Here is a 23,318-nt window from a genome sequence, read left to right as displayed (position 1 = left end):
TTGAGGCCTAACCAGCGCAGAGTAGAGCAGAAGAATGAATTCTCATGTCTTGCTCACAACACACCTGTTAATACAACCCAGAATCACGTTTGCTATTTTTGCAACAGCATCACACTGTTGACTCATATTTAGCTTGTGGTCCACTATAACCCCTAGATCCCTTTCTGCCGTACTCCTTCCTAGACACTCTCTTCCCATTCTGTATGTGTGAAACTGATTGTTCCTTCCTAAGTGGAGCACTTTGCATTTGTCTTTTTTAAACTTCATCCTGTTTACCTCAGACCATTTCTCCAATTTGTCCAGATCATTTTGAATTATGACCCTGTCCTCCAAAGCAGTTGCAATCCCTCCCAGTTTGGTATCATCTGCAAACTTAATAAGCATACTTTCTATGCCAATATCTAAGTCGTTAATGAAGATATTGAACAGAGCCGGTCCCAAAACAGACCCCTGCGGAACCCCACTTGTTATGCCTTTCCAGCAGGATTGGGAACCATTGATAACAACTCTCTGAGTACGGTTATCCAGCCAGTTATGCACCCACCTTATAGTAGCCCCATCTAAATTGTATTTGCCTAGTTTATCGATAAGAATATCATGCGAGACCGTATCAAATGCCTTACTAAAGTCTAGGTATACCACATCCACAGCTTCTCCCTTATCCACAAGACTCGTTATCCTATCAAAGAAAGCTATCAGATTGGTTTGACATGATTTGTTCTTTACAAATCCATGCTGGCTATTCCCTATCACCTTACCACCTTCCAAGTGTTTGCAAATGATTTCCGTAATTACTTGCTCCATTATCTTCCCTGGCACAGAAGTTAAACTAACTGGTCTGTAGTTTCCTGGGTTGTTTTTATTTCCCTTTTTATAGATGGGCACTATATTTGACCTTTTCCAGTCTTCTGGAATCTCTCCCATCTCCCATGATTTTCCAAAGATAATAGCTAGAGGCTCAGATACCTCCTCTAGTAGCTCCTTGAGTATTCTAGGATGCATTTCATCAGGCCCTGGTGACTTGCAGGCATCTAACTTTTCTAAGTGATTTTTAACTTGTTCTTTTTTTATTTTATCTGCTAAACTTACCACCTTCCCATTAGCATTCACTATGTTAGGCATTCCTTCAGACTTCTCGGTGAAGACCGAAACAAAGAAGTCATTGAGCATCTCTGCTATTTCCAAGTTTCCTGTTACTATTTCTCCCTCTTCACTGAGCACTGGGCCTATCCTGTCTTTGGTCTTCCTCTTGCTTCTAATGTATTGATAAAAAGTCTTCTTGTTTCCCTTTATTCCTGTAGCTATTTTGAGCTCATTTTGTGCCTTTGTCTTTCTAATATTGCCCCTGCATTCCTGTGTTGTTTGCTTATATTCATCCTTTGTAATCTGTCCTAGTTTCCATTTTTTATATGACTCCTTTTTAGTTTTTTAGATCATGCAAGATCTCGTGGTTAAGCCAAGGTGGTCTTTTGCCACATTTTCTATCTTTCCTAACCAGTGGAATAGCTTGCTTTTGGGCCCTTAACAGTGTCTCTTTGAAAAACTGCCAACTCTCCTCAGTTGTTTTTCCCCTCAATCTTGATTTCCATTATTTCCAACTTTGAAAGATTCCATTCCATTACATTCCATTCTTAACCCATCCATCTTTTTGATGAGATGACAGAAGAGAAAGAGAGATCTCCTTGTTACGAGTTCACAGCTTGAGCCCTTGACATTATTTCCTCTCTACCTGGTTACCGATGCCAAACATAGATTTCAAGGTCAGAATGGCCCAATGTGATCATCTAGTATAAATTCGTCCATAACTCGGGCAGAAGAATTTCACCCAGTAATTCCTGCATCAAGCCCAGCAACTTGTGATCCAATCTTGACTTAAAGACTCCAAGTGATGGAGAATTTACCTAATCCTTGGTAAATTCTTCTAACGGTTGATCACCCTAACTTTAAAAATTCTAAACCTTATTTCCAGTTGGAACTTTTTTAACTTAAACTTCCTGCAGCTGGATCACGATTTGCTAAATTAAAAACCCCATTAGTATCAAACATATTCTCCCTGTATATGCTTCTTACCTGTTTAGAGAACTCAGTTTCTGAGAATGTGGTTGGCTTATCATCATCTTCTTCATAATGTTCACTATCAGAATCTGCCTCAGCAATAGGGACACAGACAAACATGTTAGGGTTGGTGATAAAATCTTCAAGAATGCTAACTGAGCATTTGTCCCCATTTTTCTCAGTCCCATTGTTACTGTGATTTTCTTTACAATTTTTCCCTTCTTTCCGAGCCTTCAAACATGTGTTCTTGGCAGCCAATTTCTTTTTCTTTTTGGCAGCTTTCTTTGGATGCTGGCACTGTCCACAACAGTAATCCCATGTTGCGTGTTTCACCAGGTAAAGTCCCCTGTGGATCCGAGCAAATGCAATCTTAAGATTGTTCATCTCTCCATCATCTTCGGGTGCTTGGAGGTTGTCAGCACTGAAGGAGTTCAGCAGTAGTGCAATGAACAGGTTGAGAACCTGAAAATAATTGAAATAAGAAGAAAATCATGGCAATATAATTTTGAAATGTAAATAATGGCTTGAAGATTAGCCAGTTTCTAAACAATTTTTTCTTAATGCACCAACCTTAACAAGACAAAATGAAATGATTGTTTAGCAAATTATTTTTCATGCAGCATATTTGGCTCTCACAAATGTATATGTTTCCATGATCCTCAAAAGAAAAAAAAGTAGATTTTGTGTAGCATAAAATGATGACCTTATTGCCAATACAGGGATATGTATAAAAATCACACAATTTAACTGAAACATGAAAAAGAGTAATAAAAAAATTGGTGTATCACAGTACTCCATCAATCCCACAAGGAGGAGACAATTATATAAAATTACAGATACACTAATTACCGGGGTGCTGTTCCTTTAACAGGACAATATTGTTAAAACAGTGTTGGAGGGATTTGTGCAATAGAGCTATCAGCCTGGATTGTAGGGTAAAGGCACAGTCTGGGCCTAGTACAGGATAATGAAGGTCTGATACTAGTCTCACAACAATTTTACCTAGGTGTAATTACACCAGACCTGAGTGGAGCTCCTTCTGATTTGCATGGATATGAGATCAGAATCAGGCTCAGTGTGTCTATCAACTTTGTAGCATTGTAATGAAGAATATTCTAGGACTTACTCCCCTTAGGCAGAGTCAATTTGATTGCAGGCGGCACTATAAAATGTATATCCAGTTAGCTGATGAATATATTGCTCCAAATATAGTGGTGGAGATGGTTGAATCAGCAGTTATAGAATCATGGTTTTTCCTCCAGGGTTTTCCAGAGGAGGGGGCCAGAAATTTGGGAGGAAAACCTATTTCTATATTCATTTTAAGATAAAAGGGGGATGAAATGGGTACTTACCTTAAAGTAACTGTGGTTTTTTGAGATGAGCTGTTTATATACATTCCACGGATGGTGTGCACATGCCCTTTGCACTCAAGTCTAGATTCTTTTGGCCTGCAGTGCCCATTGGGGGTCACACCTGTGCTCTTAGTGTTCTCATGCCTCCAAATGAGGGCATAAAGTGTGGGGCGACCCGAACTGCCCCTCAATTCCTTTGCCAATACAGAATCCTAATGTTATAAGACTGTTGTAGCAGGGAAGGTGGGAGAGGAAAAAATGGAAACACTATTCTGATCTTGTCTCTAATCATTAAGGTAATGTCTAACTATTTACAAAGAATGATACAGCCACACAGTGAGTGAAAAGACTCAGATATTGCAGGGTTCTGACTCTAAGCCAGGGGTGGCGAGAAGGAACTGAGTGGTGCTTGGTGTCACTCTGCCCTTTATGCCCTTCGCTTGGAGGCACAAAGACACTCAGGGTGCAGGCATGGTCCCAACAGACACTGCTGGCCAAAAGAATCTGAACTTGACTGCACGGGGCATGGGCACACTGTCAACGGAATGTATACAGACAAGCCCTGGAAGCTGCAGTATGGGTTTGAAGGGAGATTTTTTAAAATGAGATTCTTGAAAAAAGATGTTGAAACAAAAGGGAATTTCATTTATGAAGGTCTGACTAAAAGCTCACTGAATTCAACAGATGTCTTTCCATTGATTTCAGGTTTGGGTCAGGTTTTAGAGAAGTCTGAGCAAATCGAGAGAACAGAGAAGTAAAATTCCTTTAAAGTCATTTGGTAAGCCTTGAATTACAGCTCTGGCAGAATGTTTTGCGTTAAAATCCTGGTGCAGATCTGGTGCTACCGATATTTTAAGAAGCTCCCACAAACATTTTCTTCTTTGGCCTCATGTCTCAGGAATATGTGGGTGGGGCTCAGAGTGGAGGGGTAATGGAGTGGTGGATCTATACATTTGTCATCCCATTTAGACAAATATGGATTTTTTCATAACCAGGCACTCATCCTGTGGGCCAAAGGAACATTGTTATCCTCATTTTACAGATGGGGAAACTCTGTTTGGGTTTGTTTACAGATGGGGAGGCACAGAGATGGAGTGACTTTGTTAAGTCCACACAATGAGATAGTGGGAGAGCAAAAAATAGAACCCAAAAATCTAACAACATGCTCCTGTGAAACATCACTTGTAAAACAGGTAAGACGTCAGGAACAAAATAGAGGATCAGGAGACATTCAACATGTGGGAGTGGGGGAGGGCAACCACCTTCCCACTGCTAGATCTGGTGGTTACCTAGTGAAACTGTATGAGATTTTGACCTCAAAGGGAATTGCCCCCAACAGTGCATCCCCAGTAAATGTCTTCAGCAAAGGGAGGATGGGGACTCTAGAAGACCAGACTGAGAAATTTCCCCAAGGTCAGGACAGACACTGAAAGGACTAGAAGAGAATTCCTTAGGGAACTGTGTCCACCTGATTCTGACATCTCTGCGGGGAACTTTCTCTGCAAAGGTAAGAAGTTGTGGAAGGTGAGATGCTATTGACTAGGAAGGGACAAAGAGTGATTAGTTTATGATGTTAGTGAATTCCCAGCTGAGCTTTTGTAAGCTAAATGTGATATGTATATGGGGCCTGATTTTTTTATAAATGTGCAGACTGAAAACCATGCCAACTTAAAATTTCACAGCGACTCCAGTGATATAACTCAGATCCTCTTATTCTACAATGACAGATGCCACTGAAGTTAAAACTGAATCTCTGTAATCAGTAAGGGACCAAAGACACACAGATGATGAGTTCTTGATTTCATTCAGTAAATCCACACCATCCTGTTCATTATAGTACTGCCCTTCTATAGCACCTTTCATCTCAGGCTCTCAAAGCTCTTGAGAAACATTAATTCATCTTCCAACATCCCAGTGAGCTACAGGGACAGTAAATATCATTCCCATTTTACAGTTAGGGAAACCAAGGGAGATAGAGATTAGGTGACATTGGGCAAGATACAGTGTGAATCAGTGATTAAGCTAGAAATAGAATCCAAATCTCCTGCCTCCTTGCCTTCATTCACTACTAAATCACAATCACAAGATGTGTTGGGTAGGGTGGCGGCAGTGGTATAGGGATTTGGAGTAGCAGGATATGCTGGGGGACAGGCCGGGACACAATGGAAGGGTTCTGTGTTTTGTGCAGTGAGAAGGGAACACCCATAATTGGAACATCAGGGAATGCTGCAAGACTAGTTTGGTTTAGTATCACTGGACTTGTATACACGAACAGTTAGTTCACATCAAGCTGGGGTGTAAATCTACCCCACATTAGGTTGCTGCTCTTTAAGTGTCCTGTGGACCATGTAACTGCATACTAAAAGGTCCATAGTGAGCTTTGATCTAACCTGCTTTGAAACAGACTAAATGTTCTTGTAAACAAGTCCACTGACTCTACTTCTGTGACTTTCCCCAAACTCTCCCCTGATAAAGTGCCAGTTCTGGGTGAAACTTTGATTCAGGAAACCCAGCAGCAGAGGAAGAGCAACAGGATTCAGGTATAAACCCTCTTTCAAAGAGGTTGGCAGGTTCAGGCCAACTACTGGCAGCTAGTCTCCTAGGGTGGTTGTCCCAGTGTCCAACTACTTCACTGTTTGTGGACTGTTCGGTTCTTTTGTCATAAGATCAAGGTGGTAGGAGTCCATGATCATTTATGATGCTTCGTATTGGACAAGACAGTTATCCCCAGATGGCTACCCCTTCTCCTGCCACATAAAGTTTTTGAAAGCTTTAAATTGTTTTGTTTTATTGCACTAAGCTTCTTACTATAAGAGATGACTGCCAGCTCCAACCTACAATTTTAAAATAACACATATGATTAGAATCTTTGGTCCTGGGACACTTATCATTTGCACCAGTGTAACTCTGTTAACTCAGATTGAGGTACTCCGGATTTATACTGGTGTAAGCAAGAGAAGAATTGGATCTTGTACCCCATGAGTCTTTTACTGTATATAGTTAATTTTGCATTGTGTTTTGAAATATGAGACTGTGTGGGGGGAGTGCCATGTAAACATCACAAGCTGATGTTTTTGATTAACTCTGAATGTCCTGGGTTTGTAATGTTTGTTTTAGGAGTAATTACAAACATCCCTGTAATGTTTGGTGCCCTTAAGCTACTCTTATGTGCTTTCAACCTTAACTCCAAATGAACTTAATTTTTGTGTGGGAATAATAAAAATAATCAAATCTTAATTTAAAAAAAAAAGATTCCACTGATATGCAGAAAGCAAGTTGGCAATGAAAATGTCATCTCAGAGTTAATGGGCCAGCATTTCCTTTTATGTATGCTACTTATACAGTAGTGTAATTACACTGATTTCCATGTAGTTACTCCTGATTTAGCCTAGTGTAAAAGAGAGGAGAAGTAGAACCAATGTCTGGCATCTAAAGAGACCTGAATTATGAGCCTGCATTGAGCTATGTACTGGCAGAATTCTGATTTCAGTGTCGCTACATATGGGTCCAGGGGCTGATTGCAAAGAACGTGGTGCAGACACAAGTTTTGATAATCATACGCTTAGTGATAATTTACACCAAACTCCTGATAAGAAAATAAATTCTTGCCAGTATTTTTTTTCCTGTTAGAAAATTATTCCTCCCTGGAATGAACACAATGAATGGTGAAAGACAAATGGGATTTTCTAGAGCACAACATAGTGTGACATCTTTACCAATCTTTTGGGGACTTACCACTGAGTGATAAAAAGACAAGTCAGTATATCGTATACTACATATGCAATAAGAACAGAAAAATAGCTGGAAACTCACCACTAGGTTTCCTATCACCATGACGAGCAAGAAGACTAGAAGGCATAATGGTTTATCAGCTACCACCATACAACCCCACATGGTCTCAATCCATTCTCCACACAGAATTCGGAATATAATAAGGAATGAGTGGAAAAAATCCATAAAATGCCAACGTGGCTTGCAATCCTCAGATATTTTATAGCATTTTTCATCATATTTTTTAACATATTGTTCCCCAAAAAGTTGCATTCCTACCACGGCAAAAATAAAGACTATGATCGCCAGAACCAGGGTGAGGTTACCCAGGGCACCCACTGAGTTACCAATGATTTTAATGAGGGTATTTAAAGTTGGCCAGGACTTTGCCAGCTTGAAGACTCTCAGCTGTGTAAAAAATAAAACATAGCATTAGATAACAGAAGATTAGATATTCCTCAGATTGCATTGTTTAAAAAATAGTTAAAAACATTATATATACATTTTAAACTATTCAAACACTGTGAAATGTAGTGTATTTTAAAGTCTATATATGATCAATGCAATATAGACATACTGATCTGTATATGTGTTATATCACTATCCCCCGCTCTTTATCTGTTTGTGTCTTTTTGCTCCAGGGTAATGACTGTTTCTTAATAGCTTTATAGAGTCCAGCACAATGAGGCCCCAATCCTGGTTGTTGTCTTTGCACACTTCCATAACATAAATGATTATTATTACCCCTACTAATCATTTATTACCAACTTGTAATTTGAATGTCTCAGGAAATAATCTTGGGGGACAGCATATTGGCAGATTTCATTCTTCCAAAATTTCCATGTCTCCTGGAAACAAAACTTTAATAACCTTCCTGATTAACCTCATTTGTACTTGATTTGCATTTACAATAATCAAACTTTTATATACAAATGGTCTAAATTTTAGACCCACAACTCTAAGTTAATAGGAGTTATGGTTGTTCAGCACCTCTAGAAACCAGGCCAAGTACCTATCTTGAGTTTTGTTTGCCATCCATCACCATAGTATACAAGGCACATAACCAGCAAAACACCTTAAGCATATGCTTAATTTTGAACATGTGAATAGTCCTATTGATGCCAAAGTTTCTAGCTAAAAAAAAGACTGATCTATATTATATGGCTAGATAAACCAGCCACCTCTCTAAAACTCAGGCTAGTAAATGTGCCTAGCAATTATATAATATAAATAATACCTATTATAATTTTTTTCCATCTCCAGCTCTGCTTCTTCTTTCTCAGTCTCTCTGCTTTTGCTTTTCATTCTGTCTATCCTCTGCTCCAGCTTTCACTATATATTAATGTTGGGGGGGTTTTCTACCTCCTTCACTCCAAACGTTTTTAACCATCTCCAAGTGAAATACAAATGCTGTATTAGTTTCAGTCAAATCCAAATGGGTTTGAAATCTGGCAAAATGTCTTTCCTATTTCTAGTACTGAGGCTTTACAAATTAATTTTCCTTGCACTGAATGGGGGGCACTGACATCCTCTCTATTATATTCATGCAAAAGGTTTTATGAGATTGAATCAGTATGAGACATTACCAGTCTGAAAGAACGTAAAATTGATAGCATTCTTCTTTTTCCGCTTTTAGGTAGAAAGTCAATTAATTCAATTAAGCTGATGGTGACAATTAAGCTGTCAAAAATATTCCAGCGCTGCTGAAAATAGTAATAAGGATCTAGAGCAATGATTTTCAAGATCATTTCTGCAGTAAAAATGCCAGTAAAGACCTGTGACAAAGAAAGAGTAAGTCATGTCAGCTAAAAGGGTACCATAAGCACATCTTCTCTTTAGACTACCTTCCTTTAAATATAGTAGCATAGCTATAGATAGGTCAATGAAATCTGAACAGCAGATCCTACGTTTATCATGTATTCATATAATGCATTGTCAATAAAAACTCTAAGCTTTTCTGCTGCATTCTAAAGGATGTTTAGAATGTCTGAAAACCAAAAGTAACAATATCCGTGAAGTTAACGAAAGAAAGAAAGAAAAAGAAAGAAGGAAAGAAAGAAAGAAAAGCTTTCTTTCTTATAAGCATTCTTTGTATTCTGGGTAGAAATATCCATAAATTAATTCTTGATATAGAATGTGAGAATTCACTTACCATGTTGCCTACGCAAAGCATGAATTTAAATGGGCGTGTCATGTTATGGTGCTCTAGTGCCATGAAGATAGTATTCACCACAATGCAAACAGTGATAGCGAGGTCAGTAAATGGATCCGTTACTAAAATTGTCACTTTGTTCTTGAGTCTCAACCATAGTGGACAACAGTCCCATACAAGATACTTTAGGGCAAAATCTTTCAAGCATGGAGGGAATTTCTGTTGTGATTCTTCAAGTTCTTAATGACAAACAAAAAACAAAGCAATAACCAAGTAATCAGTGCTGAGAAGAAGTGGCAAAAGAAGAACTGCAACTAATGAAAGCACAGGAAAAACCCCCAAATTCCATCACTTCACAAGTGATCAGGGAACTCTTCTTGATACTTTCTGAAATTATATCACTCATTTTCTATAGTAGGCACTCCCTCACTCTGCAGTCATTTTAAATACCCTTCCTAGACCAACGAATTAGTATTTAAACTCATTCTCTTCAGATAAGATCTGATTCAAAACCCACTGAACTTCTGTAGGCTTTGGATCAGGCCTTTATTCGTCAGATATACATTCCTATTGTCAACACCATTAGAAAATATGACTGGGGTAAAACCTTGCTCCAGATGCACCAAGGAATATAAAACTTTAAACTACTTTTGTGCTTTCTCCCCCACTTACATGTCATAAATCTTGTGTGCAACATCACCAATGACCATGCTGCATGCAATAAATAGCTCTGAGATTGATTAATGCTGAAGTGAAATGCCTGTACTACACTTAAATTTTATTAGATCCACTTCACCTGATATCACACCTGAATCTTAGGAAAGTTTTAGATTCACTTAAAGCCAAATCTCACTAGAGGCAAAACTCAGTACATACACATAGGTAACATTTATTAGGTTCCAAATTGTCAGTGGATCTTGACAATGCTGGTTGAAACTGTAAGTAAGGTTAACAGCTATTTTCAAGGATCTGAGAGTGATGAAAAAAGTGGTGTGAGTCTTCCATCTGGTGTATAGCATTCATTTGACTAAAATAATGTAATTTACATTTTTTGGGGGAAGACTGGGCAGCAAGTGTATTACCTCTGCAGTAAATGATCATTCTGGATACTCATATATCATTTATAGTAGTCGCTGACCGCCTGAGCTGTTGCATAGGTATAATTCGTAAAATCATGTATGTAAAAAAAGATGAAAATGGCTGAGAACTTAAAAACTAGACAAGTGATGATTGAACCTGGTGGTATTCCAAACAAAAAGAGTTCTCAACCATGCTTGTAGCTGTTTCCATTGTTCCACACTGACTCCACAGACATTCTAGGCTTCAGAATCACATTTGGGGTTATTGTGTGTGCTAGTTGTGTTATTGGGTGGGTGGTTCTGTTCATCTCTGTGTGTGCTGTATTGTGCTGGGAGAGTTTTGTGGATTTGTGTGGGTGGTAGTCAGGCACACAGGTTTGGTAGCTGGGCCAAGTAATCCGCCATCTGTGCAATCTCCCTCATAGCACCAATGAAATTATTGAATGTAAACTAGCTGTAAAGTAAGGGTGATTGTTTGAATTACCTCTGATATCACAATGGTCTAGGACTCTTGGCATGGCATAGATACATAGATACTGTAGCCAAACACAGCATGGATATAATTCATAAAGTCAAAATGACTGAAAACTTCAAAAGTTTATAGCAAGAGACCGCAAAACCCAGTGATGATTCAACCTGGTGATATTCTGAACAAAAAAGACTTCTCAGCCATGCTCACACTGACTTTATAGATATTCTAGGCTTCAGAGTAACAAACAGAATGACATGCTTGGGATTTTATTATAGAGATTACACACACCAACAAAACAAACAAAAACAATAACCAACAAAACCCTATGTCATGCTGATGTCATGCTAGGAGTCTACTACAGGCCACCTAACCAGGTGGAAGAGGTGGATGAGGCTTTTTTTAAGCAACTAACAAAATCATCCAAAGCCCAAGATTTGGTGCTGATGGGGGACTTCAACTATCCGGACATATGTTGGGAAAATAACACAGCGGGGCACAGACTATCCAACAAATTCTTGGACTGCATTGCAGACAACTTTTTATTTCAGAAGGTTGAAAAAGCTACTAGGGGGGAAGCTGTTCTAGACTTGATTTTAACAAATAGGGAGGAACTCATTGAGAATTTGAAAGTAGAAGGCAGCCTGGATGAAAGTAATCATGAAATCATAGAGTTTGCAATTCTAAGGAAGGGTAGAAGGGAGAACCACAAAATAGAGACAATGGATTTCAGGAAGGCAGATTTTGGTAAGCTCAGAGAGCTGATAGGTAAGGTCCCATGGGAATCAAGACTGAGGGGAAAAACTACTGAGGAGAGTTGGCAGTTTTTCAAAGAGACACTATTAAGGGCCCAAAAGCAAGCTATTCCGCTGGTTAGGAAAGATAGAAAATGTGGCAAAAGATCACCTTGGCTTAACCACGAGATCTTGCATGATCTAAAAAATAAAAAGGAGTCATATAAAAAATGGAAACTAGGACAGATTACAAAGGATGAATATAGGCAAACAACACAGGAATGCAGGGGCAAGATTAGAAAGGCAAAGGCACAAAATGAGCTCAAACTAGCTACAGGAATAAAGGGAAGCAAGAAGACTTTTTATCAATACATTAAAAGCAAGAGGAAGATCAAAGACAGGGTAGGCCCACTGCTTAGTGAAGAGGGAGAAACAGTAACAGGAAACTTGGAAATGGCAGAGATGCTTAATGACTTCTTTGTTTCGGTCTTCACCGAGAAGTCTGAAGGAATGCCTAACATAGTGAATGCTAATGGGAAGGGGGTAGGTTTATCAGATAAAATAAAAAAGAACAAGTTAAAAATCACTTAGAAATGTTAGATGCCTGCAAGTCACCAGGGCCTGATGAAATGCATCCTAGAATACTCAAGGAGCTACTAGAGGAGGTTTCTGAGCCTCTAGCTATTATCTTTGGAAAATCATGGGAGACGGGAGAGATTCCAGAAGACTGGAAAAGGGCAAATATAGTGCCCATCTATAAAAAGGGAAATAAAAACAACCCAGGAAACTACAGACCGGTTAGTTTAACTTCTATGCCAGGGAAGATAATGGAGCAAGTAATTAAGGAAATCATTTGCAAACACTTGGAAGGTGGTAAGGTGATAGGGAACAGCCAGCATGGATTTGTGAAGAACAAATCATGTCAAACCAATCTGATAGCTTTCTTTGATAGGATAATGAGCCTTGTGGATAAGGGAGAAGCTGTGGATGTGGTATACCTAGACTTTAGTAAGGCATTTGATACAGTCTCGCATGATATTCTTATCGATAAACTAGGCAAATACAATTTAGATGGGGCTACTATAAGGTGGGTGCATAACTGGCTGGATAACCGTACTCAGAGAGTTGTTATTAATGGTTCCCAATCCTGCTGGAAAGGCATAACGAGTGGGGTACCGCAGGGGTCTGTTTTGGGACCAGCTCTGTTCAATATCTTCATCAACGACTTAGATATTGGCATAGAAAGTACACTTATTAAGTTTGCGGATGATACCAAACTGGGAGGGATTGCAACCGCTTTGGAGGACAGGGTCATAATTCAAAATGATCTGGACAAATTGGAGAAATGGTCTGAGTTAAATAGGATGAAGTTTAACAAAGACAAATGCAAAGTGCTCCACTTAGGAAGAAAAAATCAGTTTCACACATATAGAATGGGAAGAGACTGTCTAGGAAGGAGTACGGCAGAAGGGGATCTAGGGGTTATAGTGGACCACAAGCTAAATATGAGTCAACAGTGTGATGCTGTTGCAAAAAAAGCAAACATGATTCTGGGGATGTATTAACAAGTGTGTTGTGAGCAAGATACGAGAAGTCATTCTTCCGCTCTACTCTGCGCTGGTTAGGCCTCAGCTGGAGTATTGTGTCCAGTTCTGGGCACCGCATTTTAAAAAAGATGTGGAGAAATTGGAAAGGGTCCAGAGAAGAGCAACAAGAATGATTAAAGGTCTTGAGAACATGACCTATGAAGGAAGACTGAAAGAATTGGGTTTGTTTAGTTTGGAAAAGAGAAGACTGAGAGGGGACATGATAGCAGTTTTCAGGTATTGAAAAGGGTTTCATAAGGAGGAGGGAGAAAACTTGTTCACCTTAGCCTCTAAGGATAGAGCAAGAAGCAATGGGTTTAAACTGCAGCAAGGGAGGTCTAGGTTGGATATTAGGAAAAAGTTCCTAACTGTCAGGGTGGTTAAACACTGGAATAAATTGCCTAGGGAGGTTGTGGAATCTCCATCTCTGGAGATATTTAAGAGTAGGTTAGATAAATGTCTATCAGGGATGGTCTAGACAGTATTTGGTCCTGCCATGCAGGCAGGGGACTGGACTCGATGACCTCTCGAGGTCCCTTCCAGTCCTAGAATCTATGAATCTATTAATCTATATTTAAAAAGCATTATTAAAGCATCTGAGTGCTTCACAAACAATTGATTTTCACAAGATGAGGAGCTATTATTATCCACTATTTACAGGTGGGACAAAGACCAAAAAGCACATATGTTGTTGTATATACAGAGACATAGAGGTTTGGCTCCTGGATGGAAGTTCCATCATTTGGAACTTTGGGGTGGGGGGATTGAATTTGAAGGATGTTCATTTGGTTACTGGGGTCAGAAGGAGCAAGATCACAGTGAGGGCATAGAGCTAGACTGTGGTCAGGCAAGGAAGCACACAGCCAGACTCCTATAAGATTAGGTTTTCCTTGGTGGAGTAAGAAACACGACAATTTTGAAGGTTATTGTTATGTTTGTTATGTTTAGTCTGGTGAAATAAAAGGGTAGTGGTTTTTCAAAACCAAAAGTTGGAGGTATAGTCAACTGGGGGATTCTGAAGAGACCTGCAGGTCCCCTGAAATACAGGGATCACCTGATATTTACAGGCAAATGTCTAAGAGGGAGATTAGAGGGATAAAAGCATAGGTGCGGGAACTAGAGTTTACAGTTTGGTTGAATGGCTCTCAGCATGCCCACTATACAAATTGTTCCAGCACCCCTGGGTGAAAGGCCAACCTAGAGACGCTGATGTTGAACAAAGTATGCCAGGGAAGGGACAGGTCGTGACAGTTGCTTTGCAGGTACTGCTTCAAATTTTCACCTCTCCCAATGCTTTTGTTAATGTTATTTATTTACTATTTCCGATAACCTATCAAAAAGTGATTTAAAAGACTGGCAGAACAACGGAGGGAATATAATGCCTCATGTAGTGGGGGAGAGCCACTATATTTCAAGCTCTTGCTAATGCTACAGTATGACAACTAACAAAGAATGGGTACAAAATTGTTACAAATACACTCAGCCCAGTCAGTTGGAAATTACTCCTAAACTCCAGGCCACCTTTCTTATCCCCACACCTGTTTTTTTCATATAGCCTACATAGCCCCTACCAAATTTCAAATCTCTATTCAAAGAATGGGGGGGAACAAGAGCTTCTCAAATAAAAGGTTACCAGAATTTTTTAACATGGGCAAACCAAAAGGTTTTTTCCCTAACCTTTTTTTCAGAAATAGCTAAACTGTTACAGCTGAAATTTTCCAAAATTGATCAGTCTGAGGTAGACACCCAGCATATAAGATTTCAGCCCAAAAGATTAATGTTTGGCAAAGTTATAAGCAGCTGGAACAGAATCTTATAATGAGATGTGTCAGGTAACCTTAATAATAGGTGACACTAGCAGATCCATCTATAATTATGTATAAAAACTAAATTAAAAGAATTTTAAGGTGGCAAAGTCAAGCACTGAAAAGTCTGGAAACGACAGAATTAATTTTGCCTGTGCAATCTTTATTTGGTTCCCTTGATCATGTGCCTATGATAGTCTTTCCCAATATCACAGACTATGGCAAAATCAAGAATAGAACTCAGCTCTCTTGTATCCAGCTCCAGTGCCTTAAACACGAGAGAACGACCTTTCTCCTTCTGCTACCCCTATCTCATTCACTGTCCATCCTGTGCACTGAATGAGGTGAGAGTCCTGTAGAATAAAAAGTCTAATTATGTAATTAAAGACTGTTTTATAACACATATTCACAAGGGAGCCAAATTAAGGCTGCATAGGCAACATTAATTCTGGAATTTCCTAACTATAGCATCTACAAAGGCTCTATTAACAACTTTAAATTTTTGCTGTTGACATTTTGATGACATTCTGATCTTTCACATCAACATATGCTTAGGTCTGAATAAAAAAATGATGAGAAATGACTTACCTTCCAGGACACTGGTAATGATACTGATTGCACTTGCTGCCCTTTGTCTTTGAAGTGGCTCATTAAAATAATCCACTGACAGACGAGGGGCCAAATACATCTTGCTCGCCTCATCACATAAAGTGCTCTGCTTAAAGAAGTAAACGTGGTTAGTAACATACCACAAAACAAAGTGAAGTAACAGGCAGATGGGTAGTTGTGGAGATTAATATGAATGAAGACATGCTGTGAAATAAATGGGCCTCCCTCAGCCATTTAGAATGAGATGTAAAATGAAGGCCCTAATCCCTTGTGGCCATTCAAGTTCCCAGGGTATGTGCATTCCAGACTTCTGCACAAATTTCAATTTGGTTAAAGACATTCTACCTATCTACAATTCCTCTTTTATTGAGCCTTCTGAATTTCCTATCCTGAATTTATCGGTAGTGTTTCTGCACATCATGAAACACCTGGCATGTTACACACATGTGCCCAAGCAGATAGTGTATGCTATAATATTCTATTAATTTTGTTATCCTGACCTCCCTCTCCTCCCCTCTCTTCATGGATTTGGGTTGGAATCATATACAAATGTAACGGGTTTGTATGCTTTCAACCAGGGCTAGATAAATGCAATGACAACCCATAAGTCCTAAAATTTTGCACATTTTTCCCACTCCCTATCTTCTCAACTCTTTTATCCTAGAGGAGGATCAACAGGTTGCAGATCTCCCATTGTGCACATATGATTTTCTTTTTACAGCACCAGCTCTCCTCAGCCTGTTTTATTGCTTCTCCCTATGTCCTGCCTATTCGTCTTATCCCCACTGGGAAAATTTTCACACACTCTCCAAAATTTCTGAAATCCCACATAAAACTTTTTAAAAAGATCCAAAATCTAACACACATCCATGTACAGTGCAGCTTTTTGCTTTAGTGCACTGAAAGATTATTTAAAATGGTTATATTACAGGCAGAGTACAATTTTCAAACCATCATGAATTCTCCAAACAAAAGTGAATTTTCATCGGAATACCAAGGATCACTTATTTTCACTAAGGAGTATTTTCATGCCAAATTATATCTTTCTATTGCAAACCATTTCAGCACAAGAGCTGCTCAAAAAAGATCACAATAATTATTTTTCATATTCAAAAATGGCTGAACTCATTTTGCTCAAATTTTTCACCACTGGCAGAGACCAGACCTAGAAAATTTCAGGTGCCTGAAAAGAAAGTTTGCAAAAGTTCTGAACAGGTGAAAAAGGCAGTTTAGAATAGAAATACTTTGACCACTTTAACAACACTTGTCAGTAGCATGAGAGCTGTGTTAAACTCATGTGGCCACTTTAACTGCCGGAGTAAGCAAATGCAGATCCATTTACATCAGTGAAGTTGTATCTTCTTATTCAAGTGATGAATTTGGTCCACGATGCTCACACTGGTTCAGATTCTGTTCTCAACTTCACTGGAGTTACTCCGGATTTAAAATAACCTAGCAGAGAGCAGATTTTCTTCGATAGGTCCTGCCCTACTGTGTTTTTGTGGATGTTCAATATGTTAAAGTACGTAAAGAAACCACAGAAAACCTTATGCTTCTGGAGGAAAACATAATATGAAGTACATGTTTTTAAAATTGCACTTTTCTTACCAAATCACCTATTCTAGGGTTTTCCATAACTGGAGGGAGCAATAACCCTTCAGAAGCAGGTGGTTCTAGACTGTATGCCCTGGTGCTTCCTCCTCCCATTAATGAAACCACGCCATTGTAACCATCTGTGCTGTTGCACTTGCCATTCTGCATGCAGTTAGGAGTAGCAGGGTAAGAACTATGGCTCATTTGACTTTGCACACTCGGTAGTCTTCCAGTCCGTGCAACCAACAGTGACCCACGCTGGATTTCATTTTCCCCAGCACTGCTGATCTCATCACAACCAAAATCAGCTTTGGAGCCAATGTCTCTGCCAGATATCTGGAAATTGAACATGTTTCCATGGCTGAGCCTGCGCTTCATTTGATTTGCACTGGCACCATAAGTAAGACCAAGAAGAGCCTAAAAGTCCCAAAAAAGGAAAAAGGGGGAAATGGCACATCAAGCAATACATTTCTGGGGATTGATAAAGATTTTGAGTTCTCCCATCAACCATAGAAAATCCATAAGTCCCCCTTTATTTAAAGTTACTCAAAAAGGATTTAATTTAGATTTTAAATGACAGTTATTGAAATCCTATCAGCTGAAGCAGGAATCTCTGGTAATCCATGTAACTTCATTTCACTAAATATTGATTTTATTTTTGCAAAAGACTGTTTATGGAATGTTAATTGAATTCTAGTTCCAATGCAGTTTTGTTTTATTTCCTAATACTGCAGGAAATGCTTTTTTTATGTATATTTTTAAATGTTCATGAAACTACTTCTCTTACAAAAAATTCTGCAATGAAGGCTGACATTTCACTTTCATTATACCTTCTCTTTCACACACAACTTTCTCAAAGTTTAACTTTTGCATTGTAACATTATATGCTTTCTTCCCACCCCAAAAGAGATTTTTTTTTTAAATATTGAAGAAGCGGATGTTAGCTTATCTATAAATACAGCCTACTGTTTCTTAATGGGGTTTTATTTGTACTTTTGAGCAATTCTTGAATTTACACAATGAATTACCGACTTTCGTTGATCGTCACTGGACTGTGATTTGGGAACTTTTTGATCTTCCCCATAATCTTCTATCCCTAAGGACTTATTTTTCTTTCTCAAGTTGCTTCTATCTTTGACTTCTTTTGATGGTAAAGACGAGATTTCAAAAGAGCAAAGTGACATTGTATCATTTCCTTTATCAGACAATGCCTAAAATTAAACAAACAAAACCATAGCTGATATTATAGTTGCACAATTAGCATCTGCGTAAGGGAAAAGATTGCTGTGCTCTGTAATTCTTTCTTGTTAACAATTATCATTTCATATAGATGGTTAAAATACTCCTTGTGTTTGGTGCAAGCTGATCACAGCAGGAATTAGGAAGGATTTCCCACTCCACATAGAATACTGAACAAGTAGTTACATGCTGCGTGTTTATGTGCAAACAGGTAATAGCCCCTATCGGAGACAAAATATAACAGTCTGGACTATTGATGTGGTTCAACTTCCATTTTTGTATACTCACTACCTTTTTGCTTACTGTAAAAATACTCATTTTTTAACCTGATTCTGCATAATCTATCCACTTCCCAATATGAGGGCTTAAACACTGAAAATCACAATTTGTGTTAAGTTTTCAGTGATATTTTTCTATACAAGAATTCTGCTCTCTAGGTGCTTGAGCCATTGAAGTCAACTAGAGTCTTTTCATTTACTTCAATGGGCTTTGGATCTAACTCTAAAGCAGTCAAAGAACAAAATTATTGTATATCTCAATACCCAGCCTACTCACAAGCATATAACAGCACAGCAGAGGAATACAAAAATGTTCATGTGTCTCTGTGGAAACTATAGATTGGTGGAATTTTAGACATACTTAATAATATCAATTTGCTTACAGTACCATGGACTAATGTTACGTTCTGCTGTTGACTCCTCACAGCTACAATTTACCAACAAATAAGGAATCATTCCTATTACTCTAGGCAGCAGTCTGACAACTTTGAATAAGATAGTAGTTGGCACCTCTTCTCATGGGTGACCATGGAGTCATTGTTTATACACACTCAAAGATAAGGAGTGACTGATAAATTTCATTATCAATATTATATACTGTAGGTGGAGATTGCCTAATTTTAACAACGGAACAGTTCATGGACCTCTTGTTCTTTTATTAACAGTTCCATGGCTTCCCGAAACTTCCTTTCCTTTGCCTCAGTTTCCGCAATAGTAGCTTTGTTCTGCTCTTGATATGCCATTGCTACTACAGCCAGGATCAAGTTGACCAGATAAAATGAGCCCAGAAAGATGACCACCATAAAAAAGAGCATGTAGATCTTCCCAGAAGCTCTGAGAGTCTGTAAGCACAAAGTACACACTACAGTAAGAAGTCTGAAATGACATTTCATATCTAATTAGATTAATTAATATTGAAAAGCACAGTGAAGATGTAAAGCACTATATGAAAGTAGTAAATATTATTCTAAAATATTTTTTAAAAGCTTGGTCACATATCCATATTCCTGAATAAAATGCTTGGAAAGAACCTTAATAGAACCCTGCCCTCTGCTCCCTCTCCTACTTCCTATACTACCTCAAATGAACCCGAATGACCTTCCTGATGGTGGCCAGTCGAGCTCAGTTTGGGTGAACAGAAAGGGACCTGCACATCTGAGGGGAAGGCTCTATTGTGCTACTGGAGCAGTGCATGGTGACATCTCAGTCCCTTTCTGCTGCACTACACTTGCTGGGACTGCAGCGCATTAGGGTTAGTTTAAAGGGCTGTGGAAGCATTATGTTGCCCCCTTGCAGGAAGTCTGGCAAACACCACAGTACAAAGAGGCTATGCTCTTGCCAAACAGCAGATAGGAAGAGGTGTGAGTCAGATTCAGAGGTGCAAGGCTCTGTATTATGTTGCCAATCCCTCTTGCGCTCCCCCTTTTTATGGATATGTATGTCGCATATTTTGAATTTTTCCTCCGGGCTAGTAAAATATTCTGCTTTGTAGTTATTAACCCATCAGACATCAATCTATGAAGTGTTTTTCGTGAGCTGTTTAATTTCCCTGTCAAAATTCTTAACTGAAAGTTCAGTATAGTGAATTAGCTGTAGTTTCCCCAACATACTGATGTGCACAACAGTCACTTATTCTGTGACTTGCACCCATCATTTCATTAAAAAAAACCAACAGTTACTAACCTGTACAATAACTGTTGTTGTTTGTTGTGCACATACACATTCCACTATAGTCTACTAGAGTCAGAGACATACACATTCCACCTAGTGCGCCAGAGCTGGAGACTTCTGCCAGCAGTACCAATAGGTGGTGTGTGCACCCCTCTCTCCTCATGCTATCAGGCAAGGGCATAAAAGGGGAAGACTGCTACCTCCCTCTCTGTTCCTTCGTACTGCCATAAGTTAAATCCGAAGTCACAAGAAAAGTGGAAGGTTCGTGGAATGTGTGTGTGTCAAACGCACCTCAAAGAACAACTACTATTGTAGTGGTAAGTAACCATTTTTTCTCCTTTGAGTGATTGTGTATATATACATTCCACTATGGGCCACACATCAGTAGTTCCCTTATAGGCGGCGGGACTTTGGATCATTTGAAGAGCGACTATGGCACCGTCTTCATGTGGCATCATCACAGGAGGCTTGAGTGATGGCGTAATGAGTAGAGAAGGTATGCATGCACAAGCATGTTGCTGCCTTGCATACATCAGCTGTTGCAGAATTGCTCATAAAAGCTGAAGTCGTAGAGTGAGTCATTATTCACATGGAGGAGGGACTTCAGAGTTTGATACAGTCAGAAAACTAATGGGGGATTTGTTGAGATGACACTGATTGACCCTAAGTTCTTTCAGCATAGTCCACAAAGAGTCTGGGGGAAGATCTGAAGGGTCTAGTGTGGTACAAGTAAAATGCCAGGACTCTACAAACCTCCAAGATATGGAGTGCTTCTTCAGTCACAGTCAAATGAGGTTTTGGGAAAAACACCAGAATGGTTTGGTTCAGATGGAAGGCTGACACTACATTAGGCATAAACTTAAGATGTGGCCTAAGGGACACCTTCCTTATGAAAGACTGTGAAAGGCGGTTCAGCTAGGAGAGCTTAATGTTCTGAAACCCTCCTTGAGAAAGTGATTACAACCAAAAATGCCATCTTCATAGACAACATAGGTTGTCATTCCTATAGGCTCAAAAGTGGCTCCCATGACTTTAAATCCCATACAGATACAGCAGGTGGCACAGGAATGTATGTGTTGGTTAGGCCTTTCAAAACCAAGATGCAAGAGGGTAAGAAAAGTTGGAAAAAACCATGTACTGTCGAAGGTAATGCCAAAATAGAGGCCACGTGATCTCTCACAGATCAATTTGAGAGGCCTGATGATTTCAGGTGCAGAATATAGTCCACTACATGTGTAACTTATGTGTGATGGGGTGATAAACTGTGAGAATGAGCCCAAATGAAAAACCTCTTCCAACTTGATGCATATGTGGCTCTCATGGACTCCTTTGTGCCACTCACCAAGATGGTCTCTCTTGGAAGCACAATTTCTCATGAGTGTTCAACCAGAGATCATCCACACAGTAACGTGGAGAAATTCAAGGTTTGAATGTAGGGACTTGCCCTAGTTCTGGGACAGAAGATCCTTGAGTAGTTATAAGATATTGGCAATCAGATTAACAGTCGATGTAGATCAGTGAACTAATATTGACTTGGCCACACCGGTGCAATACAGATTAATAATGCTTTGTCTCATTTCAGCTTCCTCTCAGAGAGATAGGAACTGGGGGGAATGAATATATTAGGTGACTGGATCAGGAAAGGAGACAAACGTTTGTGATGGAACCCGGGCTGCAGCCCACCCTGGAACAAAATCTTATGCATTTGTTATTCAGATTTTCAAAAGAACATAAGAATGGACATACTGAGTCAGACCAATGGTCCATCTAGCCCAGTATCCTGTCTTCTGACAGTGGCTGGTGTCAGATTCTTCAGAGAGAATGAACAGGACAATTTATCGAGTGATATCATCCCCTGTCATCCAGGCCCAGCTTCTGACAGTCAAAGGTTTAAGAACACCCAGAGCATGGGGCTGCATCCCTGACCATCCTGGCTAATAGCCATTGATGAACCTATTCTCCATGAATTTATCTAATTCTATTTTGAACGCAGTTATACTTTTGGCCTTCACAAAATCCAGTGGCAGCAAGTTCCACTGGCTGAATGTGCATTGCTTGAAGAAGTACTTCCTTACGTTTATTTTAAACGTGCTGCCTATTAATTTCATTGGATGGCCCCTGGTTCTTGTGTTATGTAAGGGGTATATAACACTTCCTTATTCATTTTCTCCACACCATTCATGATTTTTTTAGATCTCCATCATATCACCCTTAATCTCTTTCTAACAGTCCTAGTCTTTTTAATCTCTCCTCTTCTTGTGTTATGTGAAGGGGTAAATAATACTTACATTATAGTTGCTATAACTAACTGAGTGTTTCAGCTATATTCACTTCTTGGACCAGATCCTTTGCACGACTTAAGACTAAATCAAGAATTGCCTCTCCCTTTCTGAGTTCCAGGACTAGCTGCTCCAAGAAGCGGTCATTAATGATGTCTAGACATTTTATATCTGCACTCTGTCTTGAGGTGACATGTTCTCAGTTGCAAACCCTTCTAAGGGAATCTGCCAGCATGTTTCTCATAGCAGGAAGGTGAAAGGCTTTCAGGAAAACTTTGTGATGAACATACAAATTCCATAGAAGGATAGCCTCCTGGCCCAGTTGAGACTGTCTTGTACCTGGCCAGCTTGTTCAGGTAAAACATGGCAGTGATGTTGTCTGCGAGGATTTGTACCATCTGATTCTGAATGGTAGGCATAAATATCTGGCAGGCCCACCAACTAGCTCTGAGCTCCAGCACATTTATGTGGAGGGAAACTTCCTGAGGTGACCAAAGAGCTTGTGCCTGAAGTTGACTAAGATGCCTCCCCGATCTGTTACCAGGTTTTGGGGCCAGAAACAGAATTCCTTTGCACTAATTTTGTGGCTCCAACCATCAATCCAGAAACTAGAACATTCAAGCAGGTATGGAAATCTGCATGTCCA

General features: G+C 39.4%; 1 protein-coding gene across 1 annotated transcript in view; it reads right to left on the bottom strand.

Annotated features, from left to right (window-relative positions):
• The window catches only part of LOC117872003 (sodium channel protein type 5 subunit alpha-like), a 101,159-nt gene that overhangs the window by 43,064 nt on the left and 34,777 nt on the right, over positions 1 to 23,318 (bottom strand). Inside the window, exons 10-17 of the mRNA XM_034759934.1 lie at positions 19,367 to 19,564; positions 18,234 to 18,416; positions 17,221 to 17,622; positions 15,592 to 15,718; positions 9,331 to 9,569; positions 8,765 to 8,953; positions 7,221 to 7,586; positions 2,071 to 2,517 (exon numbers count right to left, since the gene is read on the bottom strand). Coding sequence (XP_034615825.1) covers positions 2,071 to 2,517; positions 7,221 to 7,586; positions 8,765 to 8,953; positions 9,331 to 9,569; positions 15,592 to 15,718; positions 17,221 to 17,622; positions 18,234 to 18,416; positions 19,367 to 19,564 — 2,151 coding nt within the window. The remainder of the gene's footprint in view (positions 1 to 2,070; positions 2,518 to 7,220; positions 7,587 to 8,764; positions 8,954 to 9,330; positions 9,570 to 15,591; positions 15,719 to 17,220; positions 17,623 to 18,233; positions 18,417 to 19,366; positions 19,565 to 23,318) is intronic.

This window comes from Trachemys scripta, chromosome 2, assembly GCF_013100865.1.
Source record: "Trachemys scripta elegans isolate TJP31775 chromosome 2, CAS_Tse_1.0, whole genome shotgun sequence".
Classification (NCBI taxonomy): domain Eukaryota; kingdom Metazoa; phylum Chordata; order Testudines; family Emydidae; genus Trachemys; species Trachemys scripta.
The sequence above is the reverse complement of the archived record's forward strand: the minus strand, read 5'-3'. Positions and strand labels throughout refer to the sequence as shown.